The 21464-nt window shown below is 35.9% G+C and overlaps 1 protein-coding gene across 2 annotated transcripts; it reads left to right on the plus strand.

Moving 5' to 3' along the window:
• Positions 1–81: 81 nt before the first annotated feature.
• On the plus strand, positions 82–21315 carry lipf (lipase, gastric). Of its 2 annotated transcripts, none has more exons than XM_022664791.2 (10): positions 82–182; positions 1610–1713; positions 6791–6908; positions 14395–14596; positions 15552–15661; positions 16120–16256; positions 16352–16498; positions 17101–17172; positions 19044–19112; positions 20546–21315. In XM_022664791.2, exons 2-10 carry the CDS (start codon positions 1612–1614, stop codon positions 20777–20779), a joined length of 1191 nt encoding a protein of 396 aa, XP_022520512.1. In that variant the 5' UTR covers positions 82–182; positions 1610–1611; the 3' UTR covers positions 20780–21315. The 2 variants fall into 2 exon arrangements, with proteins under 2 accessions (XP_022520512.1, XP_022520513.1); XM_022664792.2 differs by having other exon boundaries at positions 14398–14596.
• The last annotated feature ends 149 nt before the right edge of the window (positions 21316–21464 follow it).

Genomic DNA, 21464 nt, shown 5'->3' on the forward strand with positions numbered 1-21464 from the left:
GATGTTATTTATTAAGTGATGGGATGTGTCTATGTTGTAACACCCCCACACTCCCCTTTTTCTCTGAACCCCTCCGAACAGTTGTGGGCGGGGTTTGCGGAGGAGGGGGCGGAGAGATGGTCATCACGTGTCACATTCTTGCAGGACTTTGTTGCTAAGCGGGTTGTCAAAGGGAGGTGAAGGTAAGCGCTGTGCTAATTCTCTATTTCTGTAGTAATTTATCTAATTTAAAAGTAGACATTTATTTTAAACGTATTGTACATAATCAGGCTAGTTTAACGCTTAGATTAAGGAGATTGCTGCTCTTTAGCTCTTTGCCTTGCTTTTAGCATAGGGTGACATAAGGGTGACTTAAGTTGTGTCTTGTTCGGTCGGTGGTAACGCTGTTATTAACGTTAGAGTAGTTAACTGTTAATTATAATTCACCATATGAATTATTGATCAGATTCATGTGTTTAGAGGGCATTAAGCAACTAGGGAACAGTCAGATCCGATAAGAAAGTGTGCAGGAATTATTTGGTTGTATCTACATTTCTTTGTTTTAGTTCAGACAGCAGGCAATGAGACTTTTGTTTCTTAACAAAAGCTAAAGTGTAGCCTTTCACACCATCATCCCCCATCCCCAGCCTGCTTCACCCAGTGCCCAGTAATGTCTGTGAACTTTCCCATAATCAAGTGACTACAGAGCTGTCATGCTAGAGGAGTGGAGGTTGTGGTTAAAGTTAGCCCATTCCAGAAGCCAGTTTTCTATGTGACCAATAGAAATACAGTACCAGTCAAAAGTTGGAACATTCTCATTCAATGTTTTTCTTTATTTCCTTTTTTTAAACATATCTTTATCACATTTTCAAAATGACAGAAGAAATTGAAGCACCAACATCACACACAAAAAGGAAAAAAAAAATAATAATATATATATATATATATAATAAGGGTACGAAATGTTCTTAGTTCTCTCATTGTAGAATTGGTACACCTTAGCCATGTCCTGTTCTTTTTTTAATTATTTTATTTATTTTCTACATTGTAGATTACTATTAGAGACATAAAAACAATTAATGGAAATATACAGGATAAAATATAAAAAAAAATTGTGACCTCCACAGTTTCCCTAATCTAAACCTGATCAACTGAGAAGGGTGTTTTGAGGTGATTTGGGGGTGAGCTGGAGCTTCACAGCGTGAAGGAAAATGAGCAACTATTGTTCAGCACCTCCAGAAACTCCTTCCAAAGGCTGAGAAAACTATTCTAGGTGACTCTACTTCTTTAAGAGACTGAGATTAAAATACCAAGTGTGTGCAGATCTGTCCTCAAAGATAAATGTGGTACTTAGAAAAATATAGTATACTCTGGTTTGTTTAACACTTTATGTTTACAGAATAATTCGGCATGTGGTCCTATTCATCTTCAATGTAAAAATAAAGAGAGAGAAAACACATTAAATGAGAAGAGATGTGTCTATTACTTTGACTGGTACTATATAGCCTCAGTTCTAATAAAAACAAAATAGATAAAAGAGTGAAGGAATCAATTGAACATGCTATCATTATGCTCTTTTAACGATGGGTTGTATTGTGTTCTTTTTTCTTTTTCTTACATTGATTGACAGAGATGGTGTGGCTTCTGTTATCTCTGGGACTGCTGGCAGTTGGGCTGGTCCAAGGCCGGCCATCCTACAATGAAATGGTGGACCCTGAAGTTAATATGAACATTGTAAGTAATATTCATATTGTACTTAGTTTGCAATCCTGTCAGAGGGACATACTTTTAACTGTTTATAGAATAGATTATGTTTATAATTATTATATTATTATTTTGACCATATTTGGATATTTACAAAGCTTCTCAATATAGGATTGCTAATCTAGGACAGCGACAGATCCTAGATCAGAACTTCTGCTTACAATAGCTTTGTGAATATGATGCATTGATTTTAATTCTCTTAAAGAGTGCTTAAGTAAGACATGTCCCAACACTCGTGTCACATGCTGTGAACTTTGCACCTTTAGTTTATGTGGAATATTTTTTCACTTCCTTTTTTTTTGCATGTGATGTCTATGGATCTGGACTTTCTCATGGGTTCTATTTATAGATTTGGTCACCTTTGTTCATTCATGAATCTTGTTTTTTTTGGGGGGTGTGACATATACATCCTCCAAGTCATCATTATAGCTGTTATCAAAGTGGTGTCAGTTAAAGATTGCACATATAGCTCAAGAAAAAAATAAGAGACATCTTAAAAAATGATGAGTTTCTTTGATTTTGCCAAATTAAAAACCTCTGGAATATAATCAAGAGGAAGATGGATGATCACAAGCCATCACACCAAGCTGAACTGCTTGAATTTCTGCACCAGGAGTGGCATAAAGTTATCCAAAGTGTAAGACTGGTGGAGGAGAACATGCCAAGATGCTGAAGATGAAAACTGTGATTAATAACCAGGGTTATTCCACCAAATAATGATTTCTGAACTCTTAAAACTTTATGAATATGAACTTGTTTTCTTTGCTTTATTTGAGGTTAGGGTTAGGGTTAGAGTTTCAGCCATGCAAATAAATTCTCTAAATGACAATAGATTTATTTGGAATTTGATAGAAATGTTGTCTGTAGTGAGTTATAGAATAAAACAACTATGTGCATTTTACTCAACCATATACCTATAAATAGCTAAATCAGAGAAACTGATTCAGAAACTGTCTCTTATTTTTTCCAAAGCTGTAGATCCTCCCTGTTAGCATTAGAGCTGTTATCAAAGTGGTGTCAGATAAAGATTGCATATACAAAAGGTTTTGTCTTTAATGGGAGACTCTTATACTGTCTGACACGGTGTGTCGGTCTAGGTTATGCCTCAGTCTTACAAATCAGCAAAATGACTGTTCTGGATAACCCACAATCAGTGCTTAAATATTTGCACAGTTCAGCAACCAATTTACAACAAATCAGGGAGACCGAATTAGATAAGGCCATTCGGTTATGTATCAATGGCTTTTAAAGCAACACAAAAACAGTATTATTAACCCTAGAACGCTAACGCCGGATGATTTTTACACACACAATTTTTTCATGTGATTTTCATTGTGTTGTTGCTGTCTGAGTTGCATGGGCCTTTGGGTAGCTTTAGGGCACCCATTTATGTCATTAATGTTATGGTTGATTCCCTTCTCTTATCTATGTTTTTTTAAGAGGCGTGCGTTCAGGAGATTTTCATCCGGCGTTAGTTCCCAGCAGCATTATTTTTATTATTATTTTGTTAGGACATTACCTGTTAAGGATTACCTGATTTTCCAATAATTTTTCTGCTCTTTTATAGGGTCTCTATGGAACTCTTTTTTATTTTATTTGTTGTTGTGAAATTAACAAGGGTTCCAAAACTTGTCATACAGTGTAAAACCCAACGTTAGTGATGGTGTTTAATTTTAACGGTAGTGTTCTAGTGTTAACTGTATTATAGTCCTTACTCCATGTATTTGGTCAAGGTTTTTGTTCCAGCTTGAGGTGTGCTTTCTCAGCACGGCCATTTTTTTATGCTCTGGAGAGACAGAGAGAGAGCGAGAGAGGGACCAGTGCACCTCCTCTCCTGTCCTAAACCTCTTTAATGTGATGTTGAGCCAGCAGTGAGTTTATCCTTAAGTGGCCTGATGGAGAGAGTGTGCAGACTGCAGGACCCGGGGGGAGTGGGAAATTGCGGTGCCTTTAATTATGCATGAGGAGATTGCATGGCAGGCCTGAAAGCAACACGCTCACACAGTTTCTTTGAAGTTCCAGCTTAAAATGTATTTTCATATCTATAAAAGGGTGAAAGGTTGCCTCACGAGGACAGAAATAATTGTGTTCCTAAAGTGACAAATTACTGTGCTTTCTTTGTGCAGAAGGCCCCCTCACCAAGGGTTCTGTTAATGGTGAATTTTGGCTGGTGGAATTATGCTGAAATGCTATTGTGTGTGCAGTGTATGGTTATTATACAGTAAGGTTCAGTTCATTTCAGTGGACAGTGAAACCCTTTATGATTTAGTGTCTGTAGTGTACAATGGATTGGAATTGAAGCAAACAAGGTGGCTGCAATTATGACTGCAAAAAATACAAATATAAAACAAATTGCTTCATATATTTATAATTAAGCAATAATACATGAGAGGGAGTGCTATAACGTGTAATATTGTAAATGTAGATCACCACAGTAGTGCCAATATTACACATTATAGCAGGAACCACAAGTGTATTATTGCGATTATACCACAGTTCCATTATCGCTGTTTATTGAAAGATTTTGAGTTAAACAGACGAGAAAATATGATATGTTTGGTTATAAAAACTCTGCGAGTTAAAATAGTTCCATTGCTGCTCCGTTTGTAGCTGCGCTGTTTTGTAAGCTGTAAGCGCTGAATTGTTGCTAGGTTACCTGTATGTGGCAGAGTTATACATGGAGAGCTTCGGTTACAGTGAATTACCAGCTGATAATGGCACTCACAGAATGCCTCTCAGCCAATCACATTGCAGGATCAGAAATAACTGTGGTATATATGGTTGGTAGTTTGCCTAATTACTTTTTACTCTGTGACAATGGAGGCATGGTGTGAAAAAAATCTCACCTTGTATTAATTTAAATACAAGGTAAAAAAAAATGAGGTAATATACAAAAGCAAAATGACAAAAAGTGACACTGTCCAAATACTTATGGGCCTGACTATAAGTAATGGGATGTAATAACAAGTCCAATGAATTCATCAGTACATTTCCCATATTATAGATGCACTACAGCACTAGGTCACAGTGTGACGAGTAAAATTACTAATAAAAATCTCCTTAATCTCAAGGAATCACTGTAGCTGTATCTGCTTGAGTCATGGGCTTCACTCACAAAGCTCATGTGATTCACTGATGTTTGTTTTTTACTAAATGGACGGTCTTATCACTGTGATTTCATTCATGGTTTGACGTCATACATTAATGCTTATAAATGTGAACTTTCAACAGACATTATTACTGTACAGACACATTATTACTGTGCTGCTCTGTTGTTTATTTCACAAACAAAGCCTGTTTTAATCGTTTTATTTCAACCAAAGTTATTCTTGTAAAGACTGCACTATAATTTTGATACTGTGCAATGCATTACTGCTGTCATGTACTGTCTATTTACACTAAGATCAGTGTATTACCCGTGAATTACCAGTCTGTAAACTGCATTATTTTTTATTAGCTTCACTAATCCAATTCATTTACTCAACTTCACTCATAACAATAAAGGTACTGAAATAAATGTTATAGATCTTTTACATGCACTTGGATTGGAAACTAAAAACAAGTGTTCATTTGCAAAAACAGATATGTGCTCTTCTTTAAACATACCTTTATCTGTTTTTGCAAATGGACTCTTCAAATGGTTTTACAATGACAAAGCTCAAAGAACCGTTTAAAGCACCTTTTAAGATTGTCTTTTGCTGTATAATAGAACACACACTTGGTAACACAGTTATGTGGATATTTTAACCAACATTGTTTTTTATTTGTAAATGTCTTTAATTTATTCTAAATTGATATGTATACTGCTGTAATTGTGTGCTCAGCTTTTTACCTTACTGCATGTGTGTTTTACTTTGTAAAAAGAACAAATTAAGATTAAATAGGGTAAAAATTCCCTTTATAGATAAGAAAGTACAGTATATGTTTACACAACATGTTTAATGTTTACTTACAATTTAACCCTTTCAGACCCTGCATCCATTACAATAAACATCATGTATTTTCTTTATTTTTAAATGTTTTGTTTCACATAGCACTGTTTGAGAGCTGTTGTCCATCTGAACAGAACATGAATCAGCAAATCAAAAAGTTTATAAACTAATGAAACAGTAGAGCCTGGTCCCATTCACTGCACTGTAAAAAAACAGTAGTACTAAAACCATTGAGGAAAAGTAACAGCTATTTTTTTCCTAATTAAATGTGATTTAGATACATTTAATCATGTATTTTTGCAAATGCAATGGAAAAATGGAAAAAACATGATTAAATATTTTTGTTAATTGTATTCATTTGCTATATATATTTTGAAGTATAAAATTAGAGTCTTCCTTAATTTTTTTCCATCAATGGAGATAATTCGGGTCTGAAAGGGTTAAGTAGTTTACTTTCAGCTACAACTACCAGTGACTGTAGTGTGTTAGTAAAAACAAACATAGCTAGCTAGCTAACTAAGCTAATTCTATCAGTCATTCATTAACAGCAGAGAAAAAAAATCTGTTTAAATATTGATTTTAATAGAAAAAACACACATTTATTTTTTACCTACTTGTTAGAAATAGAATACCTTTATTTTTCTTACTGAATCTCAAAAACACAAAATGACCCAACAGTTTCCACCCAGAAACTGGAGGGAATAAAACACCCCAGCAGTTTTTATCAGTTCACTGGGCATGTTACACTCTACTCAAATGATGAGCAATGTAGAGCTGTAGGTCACTGTTAGCATAGTATCTATTATACTCTTATCTGAAGAGTAGTAGACTGAGAATGTCATTAGTGTTATTGTGAATGAGTCATATTCACTGTAATCAAGGTATGAAACACACCAGATTCACATTATACTAACATAAATAAACATAACAGAGTAATCAGAACCAGAAGTTTCAGTTTAACATGCAGTTGCTGTTTCTCTATCCACATGTTCTTATTCTGTAGACTGTATAAAGGACTATGCTTACACTGAGGCCTGAGTGCAGTGCTGTTTTGTGACTATATATTCTGCATTGGACTTTGCTCGTGTTTGAATTGCTGTGTCTGTGTGTAACAGAGTGAGATCATCAGGTACTGGGGTTATCCAGCAGAAGAGTATGAGGTGGTGACTGAGGACGGCTACATCCTAAGCATCAACAGAATCCCATACGGTGTCAAGAACAAGGACTCCCAAGGTGAGAGTGGAGAAAATCTACAGTTTTAATCCAAGAAATACACCGAACCACAATTTTCTTACAAACACGAACATTTTAGTAGATGATATAAAAGTATTGGTTGAAATTACATGCCAAATTAACCAGTGTGGCTGTAGAAAAACATATCCAAACAGTGTGGGGGAATGTTCAAAAACAGGATGAATTGGTGAGCATAGCTTGTTGTTTTGTGACCATATTGTTATTGGCCATTGATAAGATAAGATAAGATATATTTCAGATAACTTTATTGTTTTGAGGATATTCTACAATGAAGGGAGTTGTACGTAATATTTTAAAAGAGTGAGTTTTAATAGAGAATATAATAATATATTCTAGAATTTGTGAATGGTGGGCTTCATTATAGAACAGAGTAAACTGGAAGTACATTTTGAGAGGATAATCTAGATATTCATGAACAATGTGAATAAAAGTGGATATTATAGAACAGACAAGGATAAACAGAAACAAGGAAGAATATTCTACAACTACTGTATGGGAAATCTTACTCAGAAGAGTCTGAGTTTGTAGAGAATATTGTAGATATTCTAGAATAATGTGAATTGGAAAGGATACCCCAGAACACTGTAATGAATAAGGCTATTCTAGAAGAATTTGAATGTGAGAAAATATACTAGGTTAATGAATGAGTGAGGGTGGATATTTTAGAACTGTGAAAAATAGAGGAGGGTTTTCTACAAGCTTATTGTGAATGGGAGGAAATATTTTAGAATCTTATGTGTAAAAGAGGATATTGTGAAACAGTATGACTGGAGCATGATATTTAAGAAAACAGAGGATACTTAACAACATTTCCCATCAGTCACATACTGATTGTTGGAGAGCGCTGTACTCTTTACTCTTTGTTCTTTAAGACAGACTTAAACATCATCATGCTGATCATAAAGGTGTATTTATATATTTAAGTATAAGAGCTCTAATACAGTCATGGGAAAACAGGAATCTCTCCCAGACATCCTAGAAGAAGAAGTGTAGATGTCTAAATTGGGATGTGAGCAAGCTGTTCCTGCAGTTTGTTGCGAATGCATTTACACACTTCCTCTGGACAAGTTCAGAGGTTGCAACACAAAAGAAACAAAAATTGCCCTCATTCTCAGCGGTCCTCCATTTTGAAACCCTCTGAACCCAAAGAGAAGTGTGCTTTTGCATTAGTCACTCTTCTATGTGCAGGGGAGGACTTAGCTCGCTATTATAAAACCCACAGAATATGAGTTGCAACCCACGCGTGACCTTGGTTTTCAGGACGTTTTTTAGTTTTGTAATGTTGAACCACCCAAACCACCTCTGCAATGCACATCCATGTTTACCGAATGATTTACTAAACGGCAGAAACTTGGCTTTCTGCAAACAGGAAAGTGCATGTCACGATCAGGCAGGACGGATGCGAATGTCTCATGCGGCGATTGGTGGCAAACATTATGTATTATATTTAAACCTTGACCACAAGATAGCAGTACTGCTCATGCTGTTTTTATATCCTATTGTTCTGATTTCACAAAAAGTAAACTTTTGTGATAATATGCGTATGATGGTGTGTATTTATACTATGACCCTTTATCTAAAGCTTTGCCTACAGTATTGCAGTATATAGAATGGTAACCACTGTATAGTACACATACCAGTATACATATGGCCAGGTTCTTGCCTGTACACAACCCAACTTCATATCAGTTTACTCAGTTTACGTGAACTGGCTGTTTTTCAGCTGAAATATACAAGCTGTACAGGGCTAGCTTTGCCTTAGTTCCAAAAGACTTGCTATCTTACTCTCTGTACATTTCAAGGCTAATTACTGTGGCTTTCTGTGGTCTAGATATGGATTTAAAAACAGGAAATGAAGAGACCTATATGTTAACAGTTAAAATTATTTATCGACTTGAAAATGTATTAAACTGTTGTTGATGAATGAATGAATGATGTAGACTTCTCACAACTGGTTTTAGGCCTTTATTTATTATTATTAATTATTTTGTACACTAGTAAAGTGTGGTAGAAGTTTATGTTTGCAGATTCTGTTTGAACAGGGCATCAATGCATCTTAATCTGATCTTATTTAAATGCACCACCACTGCAGTTTTTCCACTGTAGATTAAATTTTTTTTAGATATTATTTTTTATATTCAGGTTTGCGGTTAAAGGTTTTCTAAGCCAGAAGAGTTGGATTATGCATTGCACACATGGAGGGTGCATTCATTAGTCTAATTCTGTGTCTACACTCTGGTAAATTATTGCTCATGGAAATCGTTCTTCATCATTTATGTCCTCTATATTTCATTAATGAGCAAATTGATTCCTAAAACTCATGCACATACAGTAATTTCACAGGGGGAGAGCATTGGGGCAGAAAGAAAAACATGCAGCCGTTGTAAATCTCTTTCCTCTCTACAGTAATACAGTGTCTCTTGCTATTCTACATGATTTTGCTGATACAAATCCCTTTCCTGGAACACTGCAGGATCTAGGCTTCAGGAGACCTTGTCTTTTTTATTCACGAGGCTACATTAAATTAGAAATTATAGGCTATATTTTACCGGTTTTGTTTTATTATATTTACTGTAATGAGTGTATGTAAATTAACACTACTATTTATATTAAGATTAATTCATATTTAGCTACACAAGCTGGTAGGTGTGTGTATGTGTGAGCATATGTTTTAAGCATGTTACTTTTAATGTTCCCATAATGTAAGTATTCATCTAACTGGGGACATTTCTCACATAATGTCCCCAGCTAAATGAATACTAACATTATGTGAGAAATGTTCTAAAAATTTTGTCATGCAAACCATTATTACTTTGCATGTTTTCAGAACATTTCTATAACATTATTTGTATAACATTACAGGTTAACCTTTCTAGAATCTTTTTAAAACATTAATAAATGTCCTTAAATCGTTCTTTGTTAGCTGGAATGGATGTTTTGCCTTGATTTGGTTTACCTTTATACAGGCAGTTCTCTCTTGTATGACTTTCATTGCAAATGTTCCAGATATCATCTTGACCTCCACATTTCCCCTGAACTGCAGTTTTATGCTTCTTGCCCTTCTCCTCCTGCTTTGCAGGCATCAGATACAACAGATACTTAGACATTTGCGTAGAATAGTCCATATTTGATGAGTCAGAGAATTTTGATTCTCTGAGATTGATATTTAATGCAATTGGTGGTATGTCTGCTTTGCTAATAAAGGTCTAAAAGCTTGTAAAAATATGGGAACCATTGCAAGAATTCTCTAAATTTTAGCTTAGCTTTAAGCTATGAAAGGTAGAGAAACTGTGCATTAGGATTTGCTGAAAATATTTCTGTTTTATTCTTGATTCATTATAAATGCAGTGTTCACCACGTCCTAATAAGAAACAGCAACAAAATGTCTCAGTTGGTCAAGGGTGCTTAAAATTTAGCATAGCGTTGTATTAGTGAGGCCTCTGGGAGTAGAGTATGTGGGTTGGTAACTGCTGATAACGAATTCTGATTGGGGATAAATAAGTAAAGACCTTAGCAAGCTGTTTTTGTCAGTTGTGCTGGGTGCAGTGGCATCGAGTGAATTCAGCGCGATATGCACCGGAGCTCAGTAGTGCCACTGGAGATGCATCTCATTTCCTGCCGTCCCATTTCTCCAAGCCACTTGGGATATGGTGTAGTGTGCCTCAGAGGAACCCAGCAGCACCTGAACAAACTTTCCTCAGAAAGTTTTTCAGTGGAAGAGATGACAGAGCTCACTCTCCGAATTTTGAAAAAATGGGTAATTTTATATAAAACCAAAGGGCTATATTTTTAACATCATAGTCACACAAAATTACAACCTCCCAAACATGTTTCTTAAACAACAATTTATACTAAAACGAAGAGGATTTTCAGTGGTGAATCATAGAGAAGTAATTGTTAAAATATCATTTGAATTCATATGTCACAGTAATGTTTTAATTTGATACTTTTTCAACATAGCAAAAATAAAGAGAAATATCCCTTTTATTCTGGTAATATTTTTATTATCAATATATTTGATTATCATAAACTATTTAAGATTATAAACAAAATTTCCTAATAGTCCCACAAGCTAATGTGTTAGCTCTGATGTTCTGCTCACAAGCAAATGTGTTAGTTCCAATCTGAAACCTTTCTAACCATATCCTAACATGTTAACTTTACCCAAAATTCTTAATACAAAATTTTGTGTCTCTGACTTAATGCTATACCCATAAACACGTATGGCTGTGCTGTAGCTACAAGCTAATACATTAGCCACAGCCTAGCCCTCTGACCTCAGCAAGCTGTTTGTTTCAGTAAGTCATGTAAGTTAGCTTTAGCCACATGCTAAAATATTTTAATACCAATCTAGCTTGCACTAGCCAAAAACGAATGAGTTAGCTCTGATATAAAGCTCTGACCACAAGCCAATATGCTAGTTTTAATCTAACACACTTGCCACAAGCTAATTTGTTAGCACTGATCTAATGCTCCATCAACAAGCTATATGTTATGCCCCCACAATTTCCTACTGTAAAATAGTATTATAAAGTTTTTATTACAATGTCTATCTTGTTGTTTCTTATTAAATTCATCATACTCAAAGTACTGTCAACTTCTGTCTTTGGAAATGTTTCTGAGGTTTTTAAATGTGCAAAATACAGATTCATGCATTGTTATCAACTAGTATTGCTAACAATCATACCTGTCAAGTTTTGGACTTAAAAATAAGGGATTTTTTCCCGCCGCCCCAACAGCCCAACCGAGGGCTAAAAATTAATATATATATATATATATATATATATATATATATATATATATATATTTAATAGATTTAAAATTGAAATTGAAGGGTGCACAAATTTACAAAAAGGACATGGATCACATATATTCCATAAGTAAATAATAGTCCTAAGGGGCCTACACAATTACTAATCTTTCATTAATACTTCTTTCTATCGTTCAGTCCACTCCTGATCAGTTCAGTTAATTTCAGCCCTCTTCACATTTTCTCTCTCTCCAGCTCAACCATCTCTTCTACCCCTTCTAAATAATACATTACATTACATTATAATACATTACCACAATACTTGAGATTTAAACAAATTCTAACAAACCCTAAAACTAGCCCTGAACTAATAGAGTTTGGAAATGATAGTTATTGGCTGATCAGGCACATCAGGGCTGGGCATTATATGTATGTAGATTTTTCTCAAACCCTGAATATCTATCTAGCTAATTCTAAAGTTAAGATAACTGAGTCACAAGCTGGATTTTATTAAACACACAATGGGTTTAATTTATGTTTTGATTCAGAGAAGAGTCTTTTTAACCAGCTATCAGAAACAATCTCATCACAGTTTACATGGTTAATTACCTTTCTTTTAGAAAAATCTCCGTATATCCAGATTATTTTTTAACGACAGCTGCTCCGACTAGCTGCCTGAACTCACAGCGAGGGGAGGGGCGGGGCTTCCCCCACACTAAACTGCGCTCCGCAAAACCAGCAAGCTGATTGGCTGTTTCTCCGGAAAGGCGGGACGTTCTCCTTGAACCGGCAACACGATTGGTTAAGAGACACACAGTGCATTGTCGCCTGTGGCCTATATTTTTTTTATTTAGTATAATACGGGAAATTTACGGGAAAATACTAATACGGGAGGACGGCGGGAAAGAGGAGTAAAATACGGTAGTTTCCCGGCCAAAACGGGAGACTTGACAGGTATGTAACAATGCTAATCTGGGACATAGTAATAATGATTAATTGGTGAAAAGTTGGACATATTTTAGTTAGATTCACCAGAAAACACCAGTAAATGTTAGTAAATTGTCAATTGTGGTAAACTTAAAAATCTTTAGCTAACTATTTTTTGGAAATGCTTTGAAATAACGTACAGACATATGAATGTTTATTTGGAACATAAAGTGTGAGGTAAATGAAGCACAGCATAAAAGTCATTTCAGGACTTAAGCACTTTACCTGCCTAGAAACTGATATGCCAAAAGTCATGGGATATGAGTATGTAAATTGATCATAAAGTGTTACCTCAGGTTTTCTGGTGTTATCTTGTGTGTGAGGTCAGTTTGAGTCAGACCTTATAGTGGCTGCTAAATGGTTCTATTCCCAAAGCTGTGCAGGCTTTTAACATTCTCCGATCCACAGTATTACATGTATAACACAAATACATCGTAGAAGGCATTACCTCCCACACTGTTTGGACAGCACAGTGGTTGGTAATGATTGTGACTGGTGTCATCTGGCTAGAATTGTCCATGTGAACAGAAAAGCATCTCTGACAGAAAGCCCATCCACATTGAAAGCAGGAGATCCTACATGCATATATAGGTAGCCTTTTTTGTATCTTTTATGTGATATAGCATGTGTGATATAGTGATAAATAGTGATAAATACTAATTCCCAAGTATCCCATGACTTTTGGCATGTTGGTGTTTTAGCCATGATCTACTGCTCTGACTTCTACTAGCTAAGAGTTATCTCTAATCCAACACTCTGGGCCACAAGCTGAGATATTAATCCCAATCTAGCAGTCTTGAACTTTCTGTTAAAAATTCTTTTTTGTTTTTTGGGTAAGTGGTAAATGCAGCTGAAATTTGTAAAAAGATTTGAATCAGCAGTTTTTCACCCCTGAACTTCACTTCTCATGTGTGCTGTGGCTAGTTCTTGTGCAACATGCACACTCTCTCTCTCTCTCTCTCTCTCTCTCTCTCTCTCTCTCTCTCTCTCTCTCTCTCTCTCTCTCTCTCTTTCCTTCAGGATAAGCAGGCAGTTATGTAAAGTGTAAAACCTCAGCCCCACTCTCCATGTCCTGGAGCTGTGAGTTGGGGTTTGCGGGTGAGGGTGGGGGATGGAGCAGAAAGAATGGCTGGTATGAAGTAAAACAATCCTATCAGCCCGGGCCCTGTTTGTGCTCCCGAGAGGACCAGCTCACATCCTGTTTCTGACGGAGATCAGCGATAAAGTTCCCAAAAAAGAAAACGTAAAATTGTGGAGGGGGAAACATTGCTGAGGAGTAAAGCTGGTGCTTACACTCCCTCTGCTGGCTGTACATAGTGTCTCAGCTTTGAGGCACATTCTAGAAGCAGTAACATAATGATATTATGCATCAAAACATTTGGCCGGTACTGAAACAATCTATTAAATCTATTAAAAAATCTATTTTTCTTCATTTTTTAAACTATTGCATAATTGAATTGCCTAAATATTTTGCCTTGCTTTTCAAGGAAAAGCAATTACAAAACTACTATTTAAAAGTATTTTTCGAACACCAAACAATTTTAACATCCCAGCAGACAAACTAACATTTGTTTAGTCTTTTCACTTTTTCAACTGAACGCTAAAACTTTTTTTGCCATTTTGTAATTGGTGTTGGAACTACTGCAAGGATTTTTTTTGTATTAACTGACATTAACTGATGTGTGATTGACTGATGACCAATCTTTGTATTGTGATTTGTGTTTATAGCAGCTCCCAGGCCAGTGGTGTTCCTCCAGCATGGTCTTCTAGCTGCAGGCAGCAACTGGGTGACCAACCTCCCCAACACCAGCCTCGGCTTCGTCCTGGCTGATGCCGGTTTTGACGTGTGGCTGGGAAACAGTCGAGGGAACACCTGGTCAAGAAAACACGTCAGTCTCTCTCCGGACCAAAACGAATACTGGGAGTTTAGGTAAGACACATATCCTTTTTAATGCCTTTAGAGTCATATTCTGTTATGTAATCTATATACAGCTCTGGAAAAAAATGAAAAGACCCCTTCAGTTTCTGAATCAGTTTATCTGATTTTGCTATTTATTGGTATATGTTTGAGTCAAATGAGCATTGTTGTGTTATTCTATAAACTACGGACAACATTTCTTCCCAGGTACAAATAAATATATTCTTATTTAGACCATTCATTTGCAGAAAATGAGAAATGGCTGAAGTAATAACAAAGATGCAGTGCTTTCAGACCCAAAATAATGTAAAGAAAAGACGTTCATATTCATAGTTTTAGAAGTTCAGAAATCAACATTAGGTGAAATAACCCTGTTTTTTGATCGCGGTTTTTATGCATCTTGGCATGTTTTCCTCCATCAGTCTTACACACTGCTTTTGGATAACTTTATGAATATGAACTGGTGCAAAAAATTCAAGCAGTTCAGCTTGGTTTGATTGCTTGTGATCTTGATTACATTCAATATTTAATTATTTTTAATTTGGTAAAATCAAAGAAACTCATCATTTTTAAGTGGTCTCTGGTTTCTTCAAATGATCAAATAATATAATATTAGTACATATTGTACAAAAGAACAGATATTGCAGATTCATACTGAATCCAACTCATAAACACTAAAATTAAAAGATACTTCAAATGGTTCTTTGAACAATGCCATAGAAGAATGTGAGGCGTGTTGAAGATATTAATGACCTTATCTTGATGTAAATATTCTTTATTATGGTTTTTCATCAAACAAAAATGACTTCTTCTGTTGCATTGCCCAAAGTTCTTTTATTTTTAGGAATGCAGGGAATAAGTTACATTTCTGTACCTTCCCAAAGAAACACCAGTTTGTTTAGAGTGACATATAAATGTGTTAAGTTTACAGTAATTAAATATCTCTGTGTTGTGTCTGTGTGTGCAGTCATGATGAAATGGCTAATAAGGATCTCCCAGCAGTGATAAACTTCATCACTAAAACCACAGCAGAGGAGAAGATCTTCTATGTTGGTCATTCTCAGGGAACCACTATCGGTAAAGTACTATGGCCTGTGTTTTTCACTCGTGACACTGTGAAGAGCAATTGCTGACAATTATTGATCATGTTAAGATCAATATGGCATGTGTTTTTTGTTTTATCTGTTCCACTGAAGCTTATGTTTTGATGCCCCTCAGTCAGATTTAATCTTCTTATAAAGTTTTTTTTATCTTTGGTAATTCATTGACCATTTGTATAAGACTGTAATTACTCTGGAGTTAATAGGATATTGTGTTTTGCATTATGCTATCTGTTATAGCTCATGGTATAGAAGTATTTTCATTTGTAAGAAATGTATTCCATTTAATATTGCTTAAATTTTATTTCTATTTTTTTGTTTAATGGAGTGTTGATACACTGAGCAGTTTGGATTTGAATTGTGTGGCGCAAAATTTTTTACAGGACCAAATGTGAAGATACTGTGTCTCTAACTTCCTTGTTTGTGTGTTTGCAGCCTTCATGGCTTTTTCCACGATGCCATTGCTGGCTAGCAAAATCAAGATGTTTTTTGCTCTGGCCCCTGTAGCCACAGTAGCCTTCACAAGCAGCCCAATGGGCAAACTGTCCGTCCTTCCAGAAGCATTGATTTGGGTGAGAATGAGCACTTTGTCAAACAACCTTAATTTAAAACACACAAATTAGCAGGAATCTTTTAAACGTCTTCTGTTTTTTTCCTCAATTTTCAGGATCTCTTTGGAAGGAAAGACTTTTTTCCTCAGAATGAGCTCATCAAATTTTTTGCCACAGAATTTTGCACTAAGAAACCCATCAGCGTGTTGTGTGGGAACATTTTCTTCCTCCTGTGTGGATTTGATGAGAGGAACCTAAACATGGTATGTTAACTTGCATGTACAAACCGTGGGCAATTCATTTATGTGGGGATGTGGAAGGAGAAAGGAGTTAAAAAGAGATTTCTTAGCACGATTTGATTGATATTAGCTTCACAATAATTTCCCCAGTGTTTTATGTTGTATTTAAAAGTCCATGCAGGATAAATAAAACATGTTAAGTAATAAGTACATTATTAAAAACAATTCAATAAAAAATTACTCCTGTTTGGAAAATATGAGAACTGTGGGTGACATAGGAAAACCGTTATTTTCTTGACAAATACACTAAAAGTACTGTAAGAAATACTTCCATTTTAATCTTTGTTAAAATTCTTGTAACTATTTTAACTAATTATTTGTATGAGGCAATTGAATTTTTACTTAATTTCTCATAAATAAAAATTAAAAGTATGTATCTTTTAAAAAGAATGATTAACAAAAAGAGCCATCTTAGAAGAATCACTTGTTATGACAGTTTTGTTAACCAGACCTCTGTAGGTAATCCAAAATGGGCTAGTGTGTACCATCAAAATAAAGTAAGATTCAGACATTCAGCATCCTCCCTCAGGTTTAGATCTTAAATCTGCTCCTTTCTCTCTCCTTAGACCAGAACACCTGTGTACACCACACACTGCCCAGCTGGAACATCTGTCCAGAACATGGCCCACTGGTCTCAGGTAACCTCAGCACACTGCACCTCAGACCCACTTTCACACTCTGCACCTCAACCCTTTCAAAAAAACAACACGTGACTTTTCTAAACACTGAAGAAATGATTGAAGCTTCTAAAAAGTGCACTTGAAGGAGTGTTTGACAGTTGCCCCTGTCAGGCTCAGTGAAATGTCAGTGTGTGAAATTGAACAGAGCGGAGAGCTGTTGCCGCCTGCTGTCATCTGCAGCTCGCGGATGATGCTGCCGGCTGCACGCGGGACATGCTCAACATTCTTCTGGTCCCGCTCTCCCGCTGGCACCCTGCGTGTGTGCTCTGAGGCACTCCTCCACTCCTTTGATGTGTTTCTTTTTTCTAAAGTTATTTTCACTTTAACATCACCGCTCTTCCTTTCACATTTCTGCTGCTTGGAAGCTGTGGAGGGTACTTGTCTCTCATGCCACTTGATTGCCTATGATGACTTTATTTTTTTCACCCAACGATTTAAAAAGGTTGTCAGAAGCTGTTTACACATGGCCTTGATGAGCTGAAAAATTAATGCGGCTGTTGGTGTTTGTGGTGGAGTTAAGATGTAAATATTTTTTAGCTAACTCACCATTTTGACATTCAGAGGGACACTTAGTAGATTCCTGCTGAAAGTATGTACAGTAAGTTGTGTTTGCTTTAATTAATGTAGAGCATTCCTCCTTAATGTTCATATTTAATAAATGTAAAAAGCTAAGATAGCTAACAGATTTATCAAATGTCAAAAAATCTAAAATAAACTTTTAATTAATAAGGCCAAAATCTTAAATAAACATATCAAATAAAGCCCAACAGTGGTGCATATTTCCTTCAACACATTTACTGCTACTTGCTGCTGAAAAGCTTTTAAGGCAAATTTCACCGATATTGGTTCTGTTCTATATAAATAAATATACCAACAATGTAAAATAAGTAGTGTTTAATTTATTTTGATTTAAGTGCAGACCGCATTAACACAGGATATTTGTTAATTTTCATCCTTTTATTAATTTCAGGCTTTTAACAGAAAATATCAACTCAAGAGTTGATAAAGCCTTCTCTTTTGTATCAGTACCCCTTGTTTTTAACAAAGTGTAACAAAGTTACAAGGGGAAGGACATCCCTTTAAGAACCAGATGCAAATATATAACAGTGGAACAATAATGTACAGCGACTTTGGGTGTAGGAAAACATGATAAAGGGTACTAATCTTTGCTAAATAGCACACTTCCGTTCTCGCGCAGCTTTCCGAGATCCAATTATTTTGTGCAGTTTCTCCAAACAGGCTTTAGAATGGATTATATGTGGCGTATTTTGCCCCTGCAGATAAAAACGCTTTTTGCACCGTTATCGAGGCTCAAAGTAGCTTCACACCTCATTGGTAGAATCCGGAGAGCTCTGACATTTAAAATGAGGACTTAATAACTTTAAAAGTGGTTACGCTACGTTATGTAAACAGTAGATTTTAATAAACTTCTTGTGTACTTTTAAAGTTATCATTGCCTCATTTTAAAGGTCAGGGCTCTTTTGATTCTACCAATGATAAAATATATACCAAATATGCCCCTTATCATCTATTCTAAAGCTAAAGAGACGAACACTACCCCCCCCCCCCCCCCTTCAGCCTAACAACAAACGGGACCCTATACATCTGGACATGCACGCGTAAAACAGAGGGGAAGGCCATTGTTTTGCATTGTCTTGTTGTATCATGTATAGGTTCCCCTGGAAGACATGTTATAAGATCTCGATGTACATTTCTGCACAAATGTGTGCTGTATACTGAGATAAAACTATAGCATGACAGATTCTGTGTTTTGAACTTGCTGCTGATAACTCTCTGGATGGACCTTTTTAACCCATTTCTTTTAACAGGCTGTGAAAACTGGAAAACTAATGGCATATGACTACGGAAAAGCTGGAAATATGGCTCATTATAATCAGGTAAAGAAGCCTATATTCAGTTAGGGCTGCAAAATATATTGTTCTGTACTACAGCTTTGGCTCTCAAAATAATGATATGGCTGAAGTGTGTAGTAAAAATTGCAAGTATGACCAATGTTAGGCTACATTCACATTACCAGGTTGAAGTGACTCAAATCTGATTTTTTGCTCAATGTGGCTCAGATCTGATTTTTTCATGGCTGTGTAAACGTGCCAAATGCGATTTTTTCAAATCAAATCTGAGTCCATTTCATATGTGGTCCTAAATCGGATATGTATCTGATTCATGGATATGCAACATGAATGTGAACGGTCAAATCAGAATTCTTTACAACTGTGTCTTTTAGCTTTTACGAATGTGCTTTATGTGCTTCTCTCTCGTACCCACACATCTCTTGGTGCAGCTGTGCAGCTATAGCTGCTAAAACAGCAAAAGCAAACCGCCTGGCCTTTTTTCACCTCCTCGACCTGAGCATGTACTTCAGACCAGCTGTTTACTCTCCACTCCAGCAAAAGATGCTCCACATATGAGCTGCTAACGCATCCATTTCCCTTTATAAAACTACGAGTCGTCTCTTAAATATGACGTTTTTTTGTTGTTTGTAAAGAAGGCGATGTTTATATTTGTATCAACGTGGGCATGTGAGTCGTTCCAGGAACTGATTTGTTTACTTACAAACAGATACAGCTCACTTATATTTGTGAATGTGAACCGTCAGAAACTTTCTGAGCAAAAAATCGGATTTGAGCAATGTGGTTTGTAATGTGAACGTAGCTTTAGATATTCTTTAGACTTTAGCTATTTGGATAAATAATGAGATTCACAAAAAATGCCATAAACAAATATTTTGGTAAAGTAAATTTAACACAGGTAAGGGTTTAACTAGGTTACATTAAGGCTTCATTGTCAAGATAGTGTAATGTATATTAAAATTGTAACATTTAGTTTACTCCTTAACTTTAACCAGAATATGGAACCGTCGAAACAGTTTATTTAGCCACATTTTGGATATTTATTATGCAATCACATTTAACCCCACTACAATCTTAAAAAGAAAAGTGCTAAAAGGCTTATATGAGCAATGCTATAGAACAGTGGTCCTCAAACTGTAGACCATGTATCACCCACGATCAAGCTAAACCTTACAAGTATTATCTGAACATGTAACTTCACAGGAACCCTTGAATCCTAGGTTAATTATTCAATTATTAATGCTAATGCAGATACTATTGGAAAATACTCTGTATCCAGTTTAGCATAAGCTTGGTATACTGGTTTAGTAGACTTTGTGGCGTTCCACAGGGTTCTATTATAGGACCTATAAAAAATAATGCTAAATATACATATGTTTAATCTAATAACTAGGAAGCCTATAAAATGTTTCAGTTTTCAATATAAAATCATTTCTCAACCTCTCTTTTCTCCCTGTCAGTCCACTCCTCCACAATACCATGTGCAGGACATGACGGTGCCCACTGCTGTATGGTCAGGAGGGCACGACACCCTGGCAGACCCCCAGGACGTTGCAGTGCTGCTCACACAGATTCCTAACCTGATGTACCATCGCCACATTGAGCACTGGGAACACCTGGACTTCATCTGGGGTCTGGATGCCCCACAGGAGATGTTTGGTGAAATGATTAAACTGATGAGAGAGAACGTGTGATCATTTGCTTCAGAGCCTCCAGATATCTTTCAGGCTAAAACACGCTATTTTATATTCGAACTGGAAAACAACTACCAGTGCATTTCTTAATGTGGGCTGCAGGGGAAAACAGTAAAAGCCCAAGTAGCGATTTCCTTGTGTTTTAACTTTACTTGTTTTTATCACTAACAGTTTCTTTACTGAAGATGTTTTAACATGTGAGCTGCTGTTTTATGAATGTAATGGAGTCTTTGATAAGGGACTCAGTAAGAGGTTTACCCTCTTTATCTTTATCCCTAAATCAGTTCTCCAAAAAGGTACCGATACCCTGTGAAAGAAAAGATTTCTACATGCATTTGCTGGATTTTAATGTGCAATTGCAGAATAATCTGAATAATTGTGTGTATTTTCTTTTTTCATTTCTATTTTACATGATCTGAGTGCACTGACCACAGCATGCCTTTCTTTGTGAAATGGATCCTTTTAGGGACAGTTTGAATTAAATTGAAACTAATTTTAAACAAATGGATTTTCAAAATAAACATTTATTGATAAAACTGAGTCACGTTCATCTTTGACGTCAATGATATCTGTGGGAGATTTGTAAAATAACTGTGCTATAGAATGCTTTGAAATGCTAGAATTTAAAGTGGTAATTTTGCTATATAAAGTGAAAAAATGATTGATTACTAGTAATTCCTATGAC

Source organism: Astyanax mexicanus, chromosome 15 (assembly GCF_023375975.1).
Source record: "Astyanax mexicanus isolate ESR-SI-001 chromosome 15, AstMex3_surface, whole genome shotgun sequence".
Classification (NCBI taxonomy): domain Eukaryota; kingdom Metazoa; phylum Chordata; class Actinopteri; order Characiformes; family Acestrorhamphidae; genus Astyanax; species Astyanax mexicanus.

Bases quoted from the DNA above. Each gene is read 5' to 3' on its own strand.
- lipf (XM_022664791.2), top strand. From the start codon at position 1,612: ATGGTGTGGCTTCTGTTATCTCTGGGACTGCTGGCAGTTGGGCTGGTC. The intron at 14,597-15,551 runs GTAAGACACATA...CTGTGTGTGCAG, and splicing joins AACGAATACTGGGAGTTTAG to TCATGATGAAATGGCTAATA. The intron at 17,173-19,043 runs GTAACCTCAGCA...TTCTTTTAACAG, and splicing joins ACATGGCCCACTGGTCTCAG to GCTGTGAAAACTGGAAAACT.